This window comes from Enhydra lutris, unplaced genomic scaffold (genome assembly GCF_002288905.1).
Source record: "Enhydra lutris kenyoni isolate GAN:26980312 unplaced genomic scaffold, ASM228890v2 scaffoldscaffold2, whole genome shotgun sequence".
NCBI lineage: Eukaryota > Metazoa > Chordata > Mammalia > Carnivora > Mustelidae > Enhydra > Enhydra lutris.
In genome coordinates, this window is record NW_019154086.1 from 68000878 (window position 1) to 68018102 (window position 17225).

The 17225-nt window shown below is 41.5% G+C and overlaps 1 protein-coding gene and 1 pseudogene across 1 annotated transcript; one reads left to right on the forward strand and one right to left on the reverse strand.

Annotated features, from left to right (window-relative positions):
* The window catches only part of LOC111146536, a 30825-nt pseudogene extending 28619 nt beyond the window's left edge, over positions 1 to 2206 (reverse strand).
* A 164-nt stretch (positions 2207 to 2370) lies between these two features.
* On the forward strand, positions 2371 to 16218 carry LOC111148926 (coproporphyrinogen oxidase). Its single transcript, XM_022505729.1, has 7 exons — positions 2371 to 2902; positions 5350 to 5493; positions 5745 to 5855; positions 7258 to 7399; positions 9617 to 9835; positions 13012 to 13116; positions 14203 to 16218. Exons 1-7 carry the CDS (start codon positions 2371 to 2373, stop codon positions 14288 to 14290), a joined length of 1341 nt encoding a protein of 446 aa, XP_022361437.1. The 3' UTR covers positions 14291 to 16218.
* The last annotated feature ends 1007 nt before the right edge of the window (positions 16219 to 17225 follow it).

Below are 17225 nucleotides of genomic sequence, written 5' to 3' on the forward strand. Positions count from 1 at the left end.
TCAAAATAGGGTCAGGAGCAATGAAGGGATGGTGCTTAGTCAGTATTCATCACAGCTTACTTTATGTAACCCTGAAAGGAGAAGGAAGATTTTCTCCTCACCCAGCAACAACCCAGCCAATTAGAAGCCACCATAACTTGGAACTCTCCTTCTCCTCCTATGAACTTTCTTCCAAAACAACCCTTCCCAACTCCCTCCTTTCCTCTATAAAAGCAAGTCTCTCTCCTCTGTTCTTTGTTCCTCTCTATTGTTCTTGCCTCTGGTGTGCTGGAGTCTGCACGTCCTGAGTTGTAATTCCTCTGCTATTCCCAGATAAACTCATCTTTGTTGATTAAATAACTGACTACTTTATTTATTTTTCTGACTACTTTATTTTTAAGGTTGTTAGTTGTAAAGGCCTTTCTTAAGCATAGTATAATTAGGTAAGCGTAGGGAGGGCTCTGGTTATCAGAGGAAAGGAGGGCAGCCCTTTTCACAGAGAGGTTAAGGACCGGGAAGGATGGAAACCTGCAAACTAGTACACAATTGGCTCAAGACCAGACTATCTGACTGGGCATATGTTCAAAATGGCCTGTGCCTGCTTATCTTTTCCTAGCTTTGTGAGTAGTCTCAGAATCAGAGCGATAATGAAAGGGGGTTCTTATAGAAAGATGGGCTAGAGAGGTTCTTTCCATTAATGAGATTCAATTACTACCCCCAGGCCCAGCCAAACCCTATCACAGGCATCTAAGAGAAGCAAACAACCCTTTCTGAAGTGGTGGTTCTTATCTTCCCTTTCCTCTTGCAACTCAGCCTGGCAGCAAGTTACACTATAGCTAAAAGCCATTGGTTTTCTCCCCCCGAAGTAGTTTATTCACTTCTCAATTCAAGCCTTTACCTTTCATTGAATCTGCTAGCAAGTCAAGCGTGCCTACCCAGCTAACACTGTGTCCCAGGGTGAGAGTTGCCAGATGCAATTGTGGTTGGATAAGACACACTGGCTTGATCAGCGGGTCTAACCCAAAGCCGTGGAAGTCCCATCGCTGCATCTAGCCACTAAGGAAATATCTGTAGAGACCACCACCAGAGGCTTAAATAATCTACCATTAGAAATTAAAATAATTTCCATGATAGTCATTCTAAAACTTTTATGTCCAGACAACATAGAACTGTGGTGTGGTTATAGGAATAACAACAACAAAAAAGATCTGTCAAATCTATGTTAGCTTCTTTCCTCTTTTTTGAAAAGAGAGTATGTGTGTGTGTGGAGGGGGGTGGTAGGGGGGAAGCAGTGTGAATGCTTGCCAGGCCAAATTTATAGGAGTTGTTGAAAGCCCTACAGGTGAACTATACCTGGCAGCCCCCACAATTGTAAAAATTTAAGTATTTTTATTTATTTATTTTTATTTAAAAAAAAATCTGATTTATTTATTTGTCAGAGAGAGGGCACGCACACACAAGCAGGGGGAGTAGTAGGCAGAGGGAGAACTCTATGGGAGGACCCTGGGATGATGACCTGAGCTGGAGGCAAACACTTAACCGACTGAGCCACCCAGGCATCCCAGATTTTAAGTATTTTTAAATCTCATATTCCTTGGTCTCCCAAACACACCAGGTCATATTAGTTTTAGGCTGGTTTAGTAAAACAATCACTTTGCTTTTCCTATTTCTAAAATAATCAAGTGGGCAGTGTAGGAGCAAGACCTGGGAAGATTTTAATGGTGAACTGTGATATGAATTGATCCCAGAAAGTCTTTTAGTGGGACTTTCCTTAAGTGCCCTGTACTACCTTGCCCTTGCCTACTCCGCTTAGAAACTGCTGGGAGTAAGGAGTCTCCCACGCTCCGCCCCCAGCCAATCCTGGAAGCTCTCCAGGGTCTGCGGGACTGGAACCAGGCTCCAGGGGGCTTTCTGTTGATTCTGAACCATGATTTGCAACCCTGTTTGAAAATGTAAATTGGGGCGGGGGTCTCCGGCCATTTTCCTGCCCCGTTAGTCCTCAGCGTTCAGCCCTACTCTTAACCCTGTGGTTTACTGGACAGCTCACCAGAAGTTGTGCGTGACTAGAAAGCCTCTCTTATCTCTGCCTTCTCTTCCACTGCTCTTTCGCTTCCCCCGCACCCAGTTCCCCAATTTTGGGACGCGCCCTTCTGGGGACGAGGGATTCTTTATCTCCCTGGCGCGCCCCTGCAGGCGGCGATAGGAACCGGACTACAGCTCCCGGCATCCCCCGCCTCCCGCCTCCTGCAGGCCGCCCGGGAGCCGACCCGGTAGTAGCTCTTCTTCACCAAAGGCTCCCCCTCCCGGAGCGGTTCGCCGGCTTGGGACTTCCAGGGAGCTCAGGGGCCGGTCTCCGGGACGTAAGCATCGCCGGGGTGACAGCGCGGGAGCATGGCTTTGCACTTGGGCAGGCTGAGCGCGGGCTCCTGCTGGCGAGCGTCGCGGGGCGGTCGCAGAGGTCTGTGCTCTTGGCCCGGGCGCTGTGCGGCCGCACGCATCTGCCGGCCCCCGGGTGCGGCTGGCACCGAGCAGTGCCGGGGTTTGGGGCACATCCCGACGGCGGGTGGAGGCCCCCGGCTGGGGACTAGGCTGACCACGGCGCTGGCGGGGCTGGCCGGGCTGGCGGGACTGGCCGCCGCCGCCTTCGGGCACGTAGAACGGGCGGAGATGGTGCCCAGGAGCACGGGGGCGCGGAGCCCTTCGTCCGGGAGGCCGGAGGAGGACGACGATGAGCTGACCCGCCGCTGCAGCTGCTTCATGGCCCCACCGGTGACCGACCTGCGCGAGCTGCGGGGGAGGCCGAGCGACATGAAGACCAAGATGGAGTTGCTGATCCTGGAGACCCAGGCCCAGGTGTGCCAGGCGCTGGCACAGGTAGACGGGGGCGCGCGCTTCTCCGTGGACCGGTGGGAGAGGAAGGAAGGTGAGGAGGTCCCTAGGAGGAGGTGGAGATGGGAATTAGAGGTCGACTTCAGGTTGCTGGCAGAAAATGAGAATAGAGTAGGAAAGAGGTACCTACAAGAGCGGCTGCTAGGTTAGAAGGGACACCTTTAGAAAGATGGATACTAAAAGGGTCATCAGACGTCTGGATGCAGATCTTTGATCACTCTAAAACTGTACATTTCAAAATCTATGAGATTTTTATAATGGCATTTTTCTAGAAGTCCTACGGTTATATTTAGCCAGCAAGCTTGGATGTCCAAAGTTGTAACTGAGCATCGATCTTACCCACATTTCATCTGTTTCTTTGGGTGCATTTACCCTTTCTCTTCCTGTAGAGATGGAAAAATGAACTTGCCTCCTATTTGCTAAATATCTGGCCAGATTCCTCCAGCGGGTATAATTGTGTTAGTGTGTCTTTTTGTCAAGTTGCACAAGAAATATTGGACTTGTCAGTAATTCTTCCAAATGCATGCATCAGATTTCCTGCTAGGAAAATCTTTCTTTTCAATGGCAAAAAACTTAAGTATTAAAACCCATTTCTTGGGGCACCTGGGTGGCTCAGTTGGTTAAGCAACTGCCTTCAGGTTGGGTCATGGTCCCAGAGTCCAGGGATCGAGTTCCGCATCGCGCTCCCGGTTCCACGGGGAGTCTGCTTCTCCCTCTGACCTTCTCTCTCATGCTCTCTCTGTCTAGAAAAAACAAACAAACAAACAAAATTTCTTCAGATCGGTGATTGTCAGAAGGAGGGGGTGAGAGGAATGGGCAAAATGAGTGAAGGGGATCAAGAGGTACAAACTCCAGTTACAAAATAAAGATGTCATGAGGATGTAATGTACAGCATGGTGACTATAGTCAAAAATATTGTATTGCATGTTTTAAGGTTGCTAAGAGAATAGATCTTGAAAATTCTCATTGTAAAAAGAATTTTGTAACTGTGATGGTGGTAACTAGACTTATTTTGCAATTATACAAATAATGAATCATTGCATTGTACACCTGAAACTAATATATTATATGTCAATAATACTTCAATAATGAAAAACCCTGTTTTTATAGAGTCATGTATTCATGACCATCTTTTTTTTTTTTTTTAAGATTTTATTTATTTATTTGACAGAGAGAGATCACAAGTAGGCAGAGAGGCAGGCAGAGAGAGAGGAGAAAGCAGGCTCCCTGATGAGCAGAGAGCCCGACACGGGACTCTATCCTAGGACCCTGGGATCATGACCTGAGCCGAAAGCAGAGGCTTAACCCACTGAGCCACCCAGGTGCCCCTCTTCATGACCATCTTATTGCCTATGGAGTGAAACTCCACATCTTGGTCATAAACTTGAAGAATTGCTAACTTCTTAGGTAGGCCTACTGTAGCAGCTCTCATCAGCAGATTTTGAGCTTTGATACCACCACATCTATACGAAATGAAGTTAAATATGGTCTTTGAAGTGTTTTCCATCTTGTCATGTTTTCAGGTGAAGACCATTGAGCCGGACCACAACCTCAAGTACTAGAATAGCTAGTGTGACCTTCAGAAGTTACTTAATATTTTGTGTGCCTGTTTCCTCATCTGTGAAATGAGATTAGAAATAATACATGAGGGTGAAGAATGAAGTGCTTAAAATATTGTCTGATACATAGACAAATTGTGGCAAGAAAGCCTTGCCAGCAGTGTAATCGTGGATAAGTTGTCTTATCTTTCTGGGCCTCCTTTTCTCATTTGAAATGTGCGGGGAGGTGGGTGGGGTGTGGGGGCAGGGTTTGCTCTGGATCATCTTACTTCCCATCCAGCTCTAAAAATTCTTAGGAATAAAACAAGACAAATAGGTACTTCTGAGAAACAGTTGCTTTGGTGGTAACTCTAGTGTCTTAAAAACAAACTATGAATAATAAAGCTCAGATATGTAAATATTAATGTGTGTCTTACTCAGTTTAAGCTTCCAAATCCCTGAAGAGTTCGACTATCTACTTTTTTTTTTAATTGCCTGTGAACAAAATTAAATGGTAAACAACACACAGAAAAAACAATTGAAATGATATGGAGCTCTTAAATTCATAATAATAGAACATTCCTCAGACATACCCGTACCTGTTTTTAACCTCAGCCTTCTCTCATATATCATAATGAGTGGATGCCATTCTGAACAGTAGTTGAAGGGAAAATATTCGTGTGATTTATTTTAGATGAGGAAGAAATCCTCAGTTTAGCGATGTGGGGGAAATACAGTATTTGCCCACTATCAGTAGCAATGTCATCAAGCTAAGCTGATTATCTAATGTTATTGTACTTAAAAATTACAAATATACCGATAATGTAGAAGATTTGGAAAATACAGGGAGAAAATTACTCCTAACCCCACACCTTCACATGAGGGTTCTTTTGGATATTGCATCGACCCTTATACTCTCCTCATTTTCTGTTTCTGTAAACAGGAGGCGGCGGCATCAGCTGTGTACTTCAAGATGGGCATGTTTTTGAAAAGGCTGGGGTGAGCATTTCTGTTGTTCATGGGAATCTTTCTGAGGAAGCAGCGAAACAAATGAGAAGCCGAGGAAAAGTTCTGAAGACTAAAGATGGTAAATCTGACAGTATCCACAGCCTGTCACAGTCCTTGCAGATCTTGCCCCTACAAGTTTTATTTGTAAAATAAATAGTGCTGCTGTAAAAACCCATTTGGGCGCATGTGCCAGAGAAGCATGTTCACATTCCCTTTTTTAAAAAAAAATTTTTTAAGAGACAAAAAGCAGCTTTTGACAATCGATCCCGAAACTGTCTTGAAGTTAATCAAGCCGGCTGATTGATGCTCACTCTGTGTTTTACTTTCCAGGTAAATTGCCATTTTCTGCTATGGGTGTGAGCTCTGTGATCCACCCCAAGAATCCTCATGCTCCTACTATCCATTTCAACTACAGATACTTTGAAATAGAAGAAGCTGATGGTAAGCATCCTTGGAGCTGTGCAAAATACTGTTGTGCAGAATATGTATCTTAAAACAAGCTAGAGCGTATCATCTAAATGAGAAAGATTTTATAAATCTTTTTTTTTTTAAGGTTTTATTTATTTATTTGATAGATAGAGATCACAAGTAGGCAGAGAGGCAGGCAGAGAGAGGGAGAGGAGGAAGCAGGCTCCCTGCTGAGCAGAGAGCCCGATGTGGGGCTCGATCCCAGCACCCTGGGATCATGACCTGAGCCAAAGGCAGAGGCTTTAACCCACTGAGCCACCCAGGCGCCCCAGATTTTATAAATCTTAACTAGGTTTTTCAGGAGGCAGATGAAGCCTGATTCCTTGGCAGGCACAATGGATTATGCTCTAGAGGTGAAAGGAGAAAACAGTATTGACTGGGCTCTGACATCCCCGTATTTCCTCCACACAGAGGGAATGATTTAGTGAATCTCAGACTCAGAGTGCACTCAGGGTTCTTTGCACAGGAAAGGGAATCCTTAGGAAATCCACAGGAAAACCTATGTACAAGGTTACATTGAAATGGAGAACTTGCTCTTGGAAAACATCTTCCAAAGTAATTGCTTCACTGGTCACCGGCACATGGCACATTGTCAGTGGGCTTAAGATAGAGTGGAGTTGATTGTGCCTCTTTATGGACGTGTGGTTCCAGCCCCTGTCTGCAGTTAGCCGGGCCAGGTGTTCCCACCTGGCAGAGCATCTGTGCAGGACCTCTCTGGGCCTGTGGGAATCTCTGCAGGTGATGGCATTTGAAGTCCGTGTATTTAACTTGCATCTTGAAGACATTTGGTGTGGTTCAGCCTTTTAATATTACAAGTTGGTAACTGGTCCTGACAACTTACAGACCCAACTAAGCACGTGAAATAGTCTCAGGTGGTAGGGAGTGTCCCTCTGCAAGTGCTTTTACCCTTTCTGGGCTAAGGGGAGGGGGACAGTGGTTTTTATTACAGGGAACATCAGAATCTCCTGGGCAGTTTTATAAACTGTCAATGCTTGGGCCAGAGTTTTGCTTGTCTTGCCTTTGTTTTTTAAATTGTGCCCTAGCAGAGGCATCTTACACTCCTTAGAAAATTTGATACGTAGCCGGAGTCCACTCACGTGATGTTCCATCATTTACTGCCATGCATGTCCTTTTCCTCCCGGTTCTACTCTCACTTTTTAATTTCCTACTTCTTTTTCTTTCTGCTTTTACCTTTTCTTTCCTGCCTAGGCTTTACTGGCCATCTAGAGCTAGATTTAGTTAAATATTTTTTGGTTGTCACCCATTTCATGTTTAACAAACTAAGCTGATCAATTTGGTTTGCAAATACAGTGAGTAGTGTGCTACATCTCGGAGTCCAAAGCCTGCGTGAGAGTCTCATGTCTTGATTTTGTAGGTAACAAGCAGTGGTGGTTTGGTGGTGGATGTGACCTTACTCCAACATACTTGAACCAAGAGGATGCTATCCATTTTCACAGAACTCTAAAGGAGGCTTGTGACAAGCATGGTCCCGATCTCTACCCTAAATTTAAGAAATGGTGGGTAAAAATATTGTCATGACACCTCATATATTTCATTGCTTCCTTCTGTAGATCCCGAAGGGATCTAAATACTTTTTTAGCTTTGAAGGTTCATCTGTTTTTTTGTTTTTTTTTTTTTTTAAAGATTTTGTTTATTTGACAGAGAGAGGGATCACAAGTAGGCAGAGAGGCAGGCAGAGAAAGAGGGGGGAAGCAGGCTCCCCACTGTGCAGAAAGCCCAATGCAGGGCTCGATCCCGGGACCCTGAGATCAGGACCTGAGCTGAAGGCAGAGGCTTAACCCACTGAGCCACCCAGGTGCCCCAGAAGTTTCATCTGTTTTTTTTTTTTTTTTGCCCACTGGAAATGGGATACCAGTTTGAAATGGTTTTATGAAGTTATTTAGTTAGAAATACTTGGATATCTGTAGTAAAAATTGGGTAGTAGCATCTTTTTTGACCCCAAATGATTTAGGATATAAATTTCAACATGATCTATACCTCAGAATTAGAAACTTTTTAATCCTCCTTTGGGATATTAACTTCTCATCCCAGATGAGAACTGTGGTTGCCATGGGAATATTAGGATATGGGAAGGGTTGGAGAACTATTAGGGAAATATGCAAATACACCAGATGCTTTGGACAAGGAGAAGAGTGGGATTGGAAACTCTGTTAAAGAAACTCTAATGATAAAGGAGAGGGAAACAAATGAGTTGTGAGGAGATCCAGGATATTTGGTAGATGTGAAATGGAGTCTAGGCATAGTTGTTTGGAATAAGAGTAAAGTACCCAACTCTGCTTAGAGCTAATTGGCATTCTTAAAAAAGGAAAGACAGTAGAGGTTTTGGTGTTTTTTGGGGGGGGGGGGAGATGGTTTTGCTTTGCTTTTAGAGCTAATAACTGTGGAATCTTGATAATTTATGTAAGATTTGGAGTTCAGCTTTAAAAGGAAAGACCCATTCTCCTGATTGATATTACCACTGAAAACTATATAGACATGAAAGCTTGGATGTGTGAGGATGGTTTTTTTTTTTCTCTCACAAATCAGGATCCTTCCAGGAAGAGGACTGGTATGGGTGACATTGTCTTTTTTTGTTTGTTTTCTCTTACTGCTATTATTGAGATGACTCCATCTGAGGGACATTAGTTACTGTGATATTTAGGAACCAGACTAATTAAAGAGAAGTTTCCAGTATAAGTATTTAGCACATTTCTTAATTTTGTAATTTCATGGAGCTTTTTTGAAACAGTGTGATTTGGTTAAAGCTAACTTCACAGCCTTGCTCAGGATGTCCTTAAACTGTGTTAATAAAATGCGCATGTGAAGGAAAGTAACAAGTCACAGTCAAGGTGAATTAGGCCAGTGCATCAGCTCTAGGGATTTGCAGCTGCTGCCTTTTTTTTTTTTTAATTTTAAGCTATTAAGGCTATATTTTTTATTAAGGCAATTTTTAATAGAACCTTTTGAATAACTTTTATTTTTGCTTGCACAGGTTTTTCTCTTTACATATCCTTATTCTTCTAGAGATCCTCTAACAAGCTATTTCTACAATGTAAACTATTCTTACAAATCTAGCATTTTAGAAACCTGCGCTAGTAGGCACAGAGAGGGGGAAGACTCAAGACCAGATGGCTAGTTTGATGTGCTGGTTCACAGGGAACCTTTCCTATGTCTCTAGGTGTTCTCTGAACATCTCCTTCCACCAACCCCTCCCTCAGTCCTGCATGTTCTAGAGCCTTCCCATTTTATTGCTGAAAGGGACCTTAGAGATTATTTACAATACCTTTTCTTGGTGAATAAAGAACTGCTGAAGAGCTGAAGGGTCAGTGCCCAGACACAGACCTGGTTGGTGTTCTTGGTAGAGGATTCCCATCTTGCCTCTTGCAAAAGCACCAGTGTTGCCAAGGGCAGCAATATCCCCTTGTTTTAAGAAATATACTATTAATACTGGGCTCTTTGTTCCTTTTTCATTAAAGTTTTTAGAGTCCTTTCTATAGACATGTGTTAAATTCCTTACTTGCTTTGCAGATAAAAGCATAAGCATTTTCTACATGGGTGCTAATTGTAGGAAATCTGTCTAAAACCGTAGTTTTATTTTCATAGTTGGACAGAAAGTAAGGACACCGTGTTGGCCTTAGTCAAGGATAGCACTCTAAGCTGAAATGCTCACATTGATTCTCATGTCCTTTTTTTCCCCCCTTTGATCCTTGTTATGGCCTTGCTGTGTTTTCCAGGTGTGATGATTACTTCTTTATCGTCCATCGTGGGGAGAGGAGGGGCATTGGGGGCATCTTTTTTGATGACCTTGACTCTCCATCCAAGGAGGAAGTGTTTCGCTTTGTACAGAGCTGCGCCCAGGCCGTTGTTCCTTCTTACATTCCTCTTGTGAAAAAGCACCATGATGACTCATTCACGCCCCAGGAGAAGCTGTGGCAGCAGCTCCGGAGAGGACGGTGAGTGAGCAGCAGGAGACTAGATCATCTCATTGCATAACTGGTGGGGGAAGTGGGGCAGTTGGAGTAATTGTGGGTGGTGTGTTGTCTTGGGCAGATATTTTCTTAGAGTTGTGTTAATACTATCCTGAGCTGCTTTGTATAACTAGATGAATATTAAATGAATGTTAAAAATTGTGCAAAATAGTATTGTAAAAAGAGCAAAGTTGGGGCTCCTAGGTGGGTAAGCGTGTGTCTTGGGCTCGGTCATGATCTCCGGGTCCTGGCATCGAGCCCTGCATTGGGCTCCCCGCTCAGTGGGGAGTCTGCTTCTCCAGCTCCCTCTGCCTTTTCCCCGCTCCCCCCACCCCCATGCTCTCTCTCTCAAATAAAGGAAAACCTTTAAAAAAAAAAAGCAAAATTTATTTCATCTGTCTGTACATTAGAGACTCATAGCAGCCATGTTGTGGTACTTGCTGATTTAATTGGGCTGATTTCTTTTAGTCTTCTAGCAGTGCCTTCCAGCCTTATGCCAAGATATGGGCATTATTTAATGTTTTTGCTGCTTTATAAATTTGGAATCCCACGCTTTTCCATCCATCTTTAAGATTTCATGGAAGTCATTATAATGGACATAATCACTTCAGAAATTATTTATACTTAATGACAATGTTAACTATTTATGAAGTCCTTACTGTGTGCCGGCCAATATGTTAGACACTTCCTTCTGCCCGAAATAAGAGTTTACTTACTGTGTATATGTGTGTATGTATGTATGTTAGAACTCTCTAAACCTGAAGTGGGGCTCAAACTCACAACCCCTGGTTCAAGAGTCTCATGTTTTACCTACTGAGCCAGAAACAAACAAACAAACCTAGACTCAAATACAGAGAACAAACTCGTGGTTACCATTGGGGAGGTGTGGGGGATGGGTGAAATAGGCTGAAGGGGATTAAGAGTCCACTTTCGGTGATGAGCATGAAGTGATGTACAGCATTGTTGAATCATTATGTTGTACACCTGAAACTAATATAACAGTTATATGTCAATAAAGTAAAAAAATATCCAGTGAAAATTTATATTAAAAAAAAAAAAAACTCTAGAAAGGGCAGTGTTCCTAGTGTTGCGTAGGATTTTATATGCAAAGCTGACAGGTTTTGTGAATATGAATTAGGTGAAACCTTAAGACTTCTTAGACAGCAGAATCATGTTTTGTGTTCTCTTTGGTGTTTGTTTTTTGTATTGGTTTTGGTTTTTATGACTGTTTCTCACAGAGAACCTCCTTCTCCCACCCTTATCTCTGGGCCTTAAGATGGCATTAAACTCTGGGACTTCAGATAACCGCAGTTCTTCACTACTGTTGTCAGCATTGTCTTTACCTTCTTACACACGGCACTCGTTATCCTACCTGTACCCTTCACAGGTTAAACTTGGCTGCATTCCTTCCACCCCAAATAGGAGATTCCCTGATTGAGTGATGGATTGATGGATCCTATGTATTTATGTATTGTGTGTGTGTATAGAGCATGTATGTTAGTACTCTCTACAGCCAACGTGGGGCTCAAACTCACAACCACTAGATCAAGAATCGCATGCTCTACCAAGTAAGCCAGTCAGGCACCCCAGAAACTAAAGATCTTTAACTTATTGTCCCTTTGTTGTATTTTAGGAAAGGGAAACAGGATAAAATTTAGGCATCTGTTAAATTGAAGGGAATGACTAAGGTTCATGGTTTGCAGGCACCTCGGAGAGGATAAATGTATGAGAAGGAACAGGAAGATCAGATCTAAGTAAAACCTGGTAGGAGTCAGAGAGGCATTCTTCACTCAGAAAAGGAAAGCGGTACAGGGATCCTTAAAGAAAATTTTATTCAGGGAGTTCCATACAAGGGCCTTTGAAAGAGATATCCATACGAACTGGAGAATCACAGCCATCCCTTAAATATGTTTTAGAAAGGCAGCATCAGGGGTAAAAAGATGGCTGAGGCTGAAATTCTTTCCTATGGTCTCAGGAAGAAATTGAGAAGTTTTGCTTTGTATTATCTTTTGGAACAGGTATAAGAAGGTCTTAAATAGTTACTAATACACAAAATTCAATTTGTGATGAATCAATACAGAGGACTAGAAAGGGATCCATGGATATCATTTATTTAAATTTTCTCAGGGATTTTGGCAAGTTTGCACACAGAAGGGTGTTTTCTAAAAATTCAAGTGCTGTGCGATTCTAGAGGATATCTTTCACCAGGTGTGATGAAAGATGAATCAGTGGGTAAACAAGACTATGTGAGGGAAGTTTAGACCGAGAGAATAGTTTCTGAATGAGCTGGGAAATGGTCTAAAAGGGGGACTGTTCATTGAATTTTCAGCTTTATGGGTCATTCTAATTTTAGTTGAGTAGTAAAAATTATCTTTGAAGTTTAAACAACCTTTTACAAAAGATCCCATGATGTTAAAGGCAGAGATTTTTAAGCTAGACAGAGTTTAGATCTGACGCTGGGGCAGTTAATGGAAAACAAATATATTTGAACCAAGTTTTAATTGATGCTAAGGATATTTTTCTTAGCAGAATAAAATTGAGCACTGCAGTTCAGCCACTGCTTATTATCATGATTGCCACTAATCTGCAGGAAGACTGAATTGTATGACTGCTTATCAGTGCTATTAACTACTTTAAGAAAAGGAAATATCTAGAATATATTAGTAATTATGAATAGATGGCCATTAGCTTAGTTGCCTTTCAATAACGAAAGTTTTATATCTTAGCATGTGGAAATTACAGGTGGTGAAATGAAGTCTTCTGAAACATCTCAGACTACAGGGGAAGGACAGAAAGAACTGTTCTATCCTGATAAAGGGTGCCATTTCTTTTTCTTAATTGTTTCTGTGCCTTAAAATCCTCAGCTTTGTGTCCATTCTGTTTATTTATTGGACAACATAACCTTGTTTTGCTAACTGCCCTGTGTTGGGGCCGAATCTATATCCTATTGTTTGTTGGGTAGAATACCCTTTTATTTATGTGTGTCCAGATGGAGAAGACTCAACTGGCTGTAGACTGGTGTTCCCTGTGCCTGTTCCAGCTGATTGGGGGTGGGGGCAGTGGGCAGGAAGGATCCCCCCACTCCCCCTTGGAGTATTCATTATGGGCTAATCTTAGGAAATATTTTATTCAACTTGCCTTTAATGTTGTCTTTATGTCAGGTATGTAGAATTTAACCTGCTATATGATCGGGGTACAAAGTTTGGCCTCTTCACTCCAGGATCCAGGATTGAAAGCATCTTGATGTCTTTACCTCTAACTGCTCGGTAAGAGTAACCCATCATAATTATCCCTCCACTCGGTCTACTAACCCCTACAAAACATGAATGTGAACACGGCAGATGTCTTACCTAAGATTTCATTGGTTTTGACTTCGCTGATTTTATAATAAAGTCACAGTCAAATAAGGAAAGTAATTTTAATTTTTTTTGTTATTGTTAAAGAATGAATGACTGGATGATTGACATGGCTTTGTAGGTAACAGCTGGAAAAGGATAGAGGGAGTGAGAAGATACAGTGGATGGTGACATCCTTGCCTACTTGGTGATTTTCTAGGAAGATTTATGGGCAAAGGAAATTTATTTGAGCATATCAGGTTTTTCAACTTAATTTTGTTAGAAATTGTTAGCATTTGTGAGGAAAAGTCTTACTGTCCAGTATGAAGTATCAAGCTTGTTTGAAAGATGAGGGATTATTGCCGGTGCTTGGCATTCTCTTTTTGCTCTGTATGTTGCTGTGGTGAGCTTCCATAAAGGTTAATTGGATCTGTGGCCGGGGTGGGGGAGTTTTTTTAGTAGGCTCCTAGCCCAGCATGGAGCCCAACAGAGGCCTTGAACTCACAACCCTGAAATCAAGACCTGAACTGAGATCAAGAGTCAGATGCTTAACTGACTGAGCCACCCAGGCACCCCTATGGGGGGAGTTTTAAAGACAGATATATTTATGTTGGTGCAGTTAGGTTGACTTTTTGGCTGTAAGAAAGTGAAAATGATGTGTGCCCAGACTGAAATAGAAAAGACCATAAAAAAAGAAAAATTATGTGCTTGTTTTATAAGACCCTCAGGTTGTTTTTCAGAGTCCATAGTCTCTCATGGTTCACCTCCCCTTCCAATTTCCCTCAACTCCCTTCTCCTCTCCATCTCCCCTTGTCCTCCATGTTATTTGTTATAGCAGCACCTATTTTTAAAAAGGCTAGTGGGTAAAAGGCATATTAGGTGCATTGGAGACAAGGAGGTATAAGACATTTTTTACTCTTAGAATTTCATTTTTCATCTGTTTTAAGTAGAGGCATGTGTATTGTTCATTATAGTTTTTATTATTACATGTTTTGCTTTTGTTTTGGACCTTTGTAGGTGGGAATACATGCATTCACCCCCAGAGAACTCCAAAGAAGCAGAAATTCTGGAAGTTCTGCGCCATCCGAGAGACTGGGTGCGCTGATGCACACGAGCGGCCTTCCCGGGGCTTGGGGAGGACACAGACTGTGTGCCCCGTTCCCTGGGCTGGCGGCCTTGCCACTGTGTGGTGGTTCGTAACCTGTGTCTTAGAGCTCCAGTCTCCACTCCACAGCCTGCTTCCTTGGCAGATGCTGACGTGTATTTCAAGTACTACAAGTTTCCATTGGAAGCTGCGGGTGACAGGTGGTGATGTGGCAGCTTGTCAGCGTCAATTGGTTGATATAAAACTCATTTATACTTTTAGAATCATTTCATATGACTCGTTTACAAAATATGAAATTGAGTTTCCCAGTGTTGAGCTAAGGGAATCTAATTATAGTTTGTGTCAGGAAACTTCTCATGCTATTTTCGTTTCATGTATTTGTTAAAGTTTTAGTGTCTGCCACAAAAATCTGTTGGATAAATTTTATTTTCATTAATTCAGTGAGGTTAAGGCTTAATATGTTTTAGAAATCAGCTTGAAAGGAAGGTAAAATTTTTATTTTGTTGTGACTGCAGTTTCGTTGATCATAATCTTTATATGTCTTTCTCTAGAGATCATAATATTGTAAAATGTTCATTTTATAATGATATTTAGGAACACTTGAAGCTTTCTTAATCTCTGCATGTGTTACAATTCAATGATTCCCTGTAGTTGTTAACTCTGAAGTGACATCCCTGTTGCTTAACTAAGGGGCTTCTAAGATGTGGTTCTGATTTTTGAAGAACTATAATTTCTTAATGTTGGATTCTCTGCACTTTTGAATGTGAAAGCTTATAACCTTGGAGTCTGATATTTAAAATTTCCTATTCCAGACTTTTCTATATGGAAGTTTAGACTAAGAACAATCCAGGGTTAGGAAATATTTCTCATTTGGCAAATGAGAAATATTTTCCTTCATTAATTAAAGTCAACATAACTAGTGTGAGAAGCATGTAGGCATTTTATAAATGTATTTCTTTGGAAGGTGGACTAATTAAAATTGTTCTCTCGTTAAATTAGAGATTCTGCAGCTCTTTACCCTTAAGAGAAAAATCACAACAGAATCCTTAGTGTGGCTTCTTTGTTCACATAATAGTGTGAATGTATTTCTTTATTTTATTATTTTGAGTGTATTTTATTTGATATAATATATTGAAGTTTGTAAGGATTAGTATCTTCCTACATATTATTAAGCCTTATCTTGGAATATGTTAAATGTATGTGATTGTGTGTGACTCTTTAGGGCTGGAAAATGTATGAACTCTTCAACTGTCTTACCATAGATCTGCTGGTAAATTTTATTATGAAATATGGCTAAGAAATGTTTGTATTTTTCATTTTTTAAAGGATAATTGATATAGAGAAAATAAATATTTTTTAGGACTAAAACCATCGTTCCTCATTTCTAGGCATTTTACCCACAAAAAATATAAGTTTTGCACTCAGATTTCCATAGCAGCTTTACTGACAGTAGCTGAAACTTAGAAACAACAGAAATGCCCATTAACAGATGAATGGATAAACAGGTGATGATATATTAGTATGTGAAAATACTACTTATTAGTGAAAAGGAACAAGTACTTGGGCAAATAGCAAAATGGCATTATGCCAAGTGAAAGAAGCCAAACACAAAAGAGGACTTCCTGTATGACTATGCTATGTGAAAACCTAGAAAAGCCAAAATTCAAATAAGAGAAAGCAAGTCTGTGGTTGCTAGGGCTAGGACTGGGAATTGATTGTGGAAGGAAATGAAAGAATATTTTGAGGGGATAGAAATATTCTATATATTGATTGTGGTGGTGGTTACCAGATTGTTTACATATATCAAAACTCTTTGACCTTGGCACTTAAAATCATGGAATTTTATTGTATATGTCATTTATACTTCAATAAAGCTGATTAAATGAAAAAATACAGGCATATAGGAACAAATGTTCAAATAAACCTCAGTTTTTACAATAAAAAGTCTCTTGGTTTATAGTTCTGCTAGTATATTTAATTGTGTTTAGGGCTGTCAGGTCTGGGCATTGGACTGAGATGAAATTTCAGAATTTCAGAGTATCAGTTTTTCATACTCTCAGTAACCATGTATTTCTCTTTCAGGTGAGAACTATGGGGAAAAAGAAAAGAGTTGAATAACTATTGGAGAAAAGATCATTCTACTCTTACTCAGAATGAATTTCTCTTTTAAATTCATATTGATGTTTATTCTGAGTCTACTAGACGCCCAGGGTATACCTCCTAATGTCCTGAACACCTTACTGCCCGTGTCTTATACATGCATATTAGTGGTCATAGGGGTGGGGATTTGGGGGATAGCATTTAATGCTTTGGAGCAAATTTCTAACCACTGCTTTATATTATCACTGTACTCAGCTTACCCACCCACACAGCTGAGTGTTAAATGAGATAAAAACTTCTGTATGCTAAAGAGCGCCATATAAGAAGGCCTAATAATCTGTTCCTTTATGGTTTATCCTTCTATGTGTCTTTTCCTGTTACAGTTCATCAAGCCAGGAATCATCTGACACCTCTATGCCCAGGCTAGGACAACTCGGAGGCTAGGTTCAGCTCGGGACTCAGGACTGTGGACCACAGTGCCTTCAGGTGGCTCAGAACACGTATTCCAGCAAACAAGGCAGAGGTGTCACGGTTGCCTTCTGATGTAGTCCCAGAGAGGTTATGTAGTATCACTTCCTCCAAACTTCATTGGTTCCCAGTGAATCACTAAGACCAGCTCCAGATTCAAAGGGAAGGGAAATAGATCCCAGAACCACAAAATAAATCCGATTCTTTCCCTCTTTCATGGCCCTAGTCAGATCCTGTTGAGTATACCTTTGCAATGTTTCTTGATTTCCCAATCTTCTGTCCATTGCCACCACTCTACCTTGGTCCCACATTCCCTCTTACTTGGACTTCTTCAATGTCCTACCTGTTTCTGGTCATTTTGACTCCA

Coding starts and splice junctions, on each gene's coding strand:
- LOC111148926 (XM_022505729.1), top strand. CDS start 2,371: ATGGCTTTGCACTTGGGCAGGCTGAGCGCGGGCTCCTGCTGGCGAGCG. Junction 5,856..7,257: donor TGAAATAGAAGAAGCTGATG/GTAAGCATCCTT, acceptor TTGATTTTGTAG/GTAACAAGCAGTGGTGGTTT. Junction 7,400..9,616: donor TACCCTAAATTTAAGAAATG/GTGGGTAAAAAT, acceptor TGTGTTTTCCAG/GTGTGATGATTACTTCTTTA.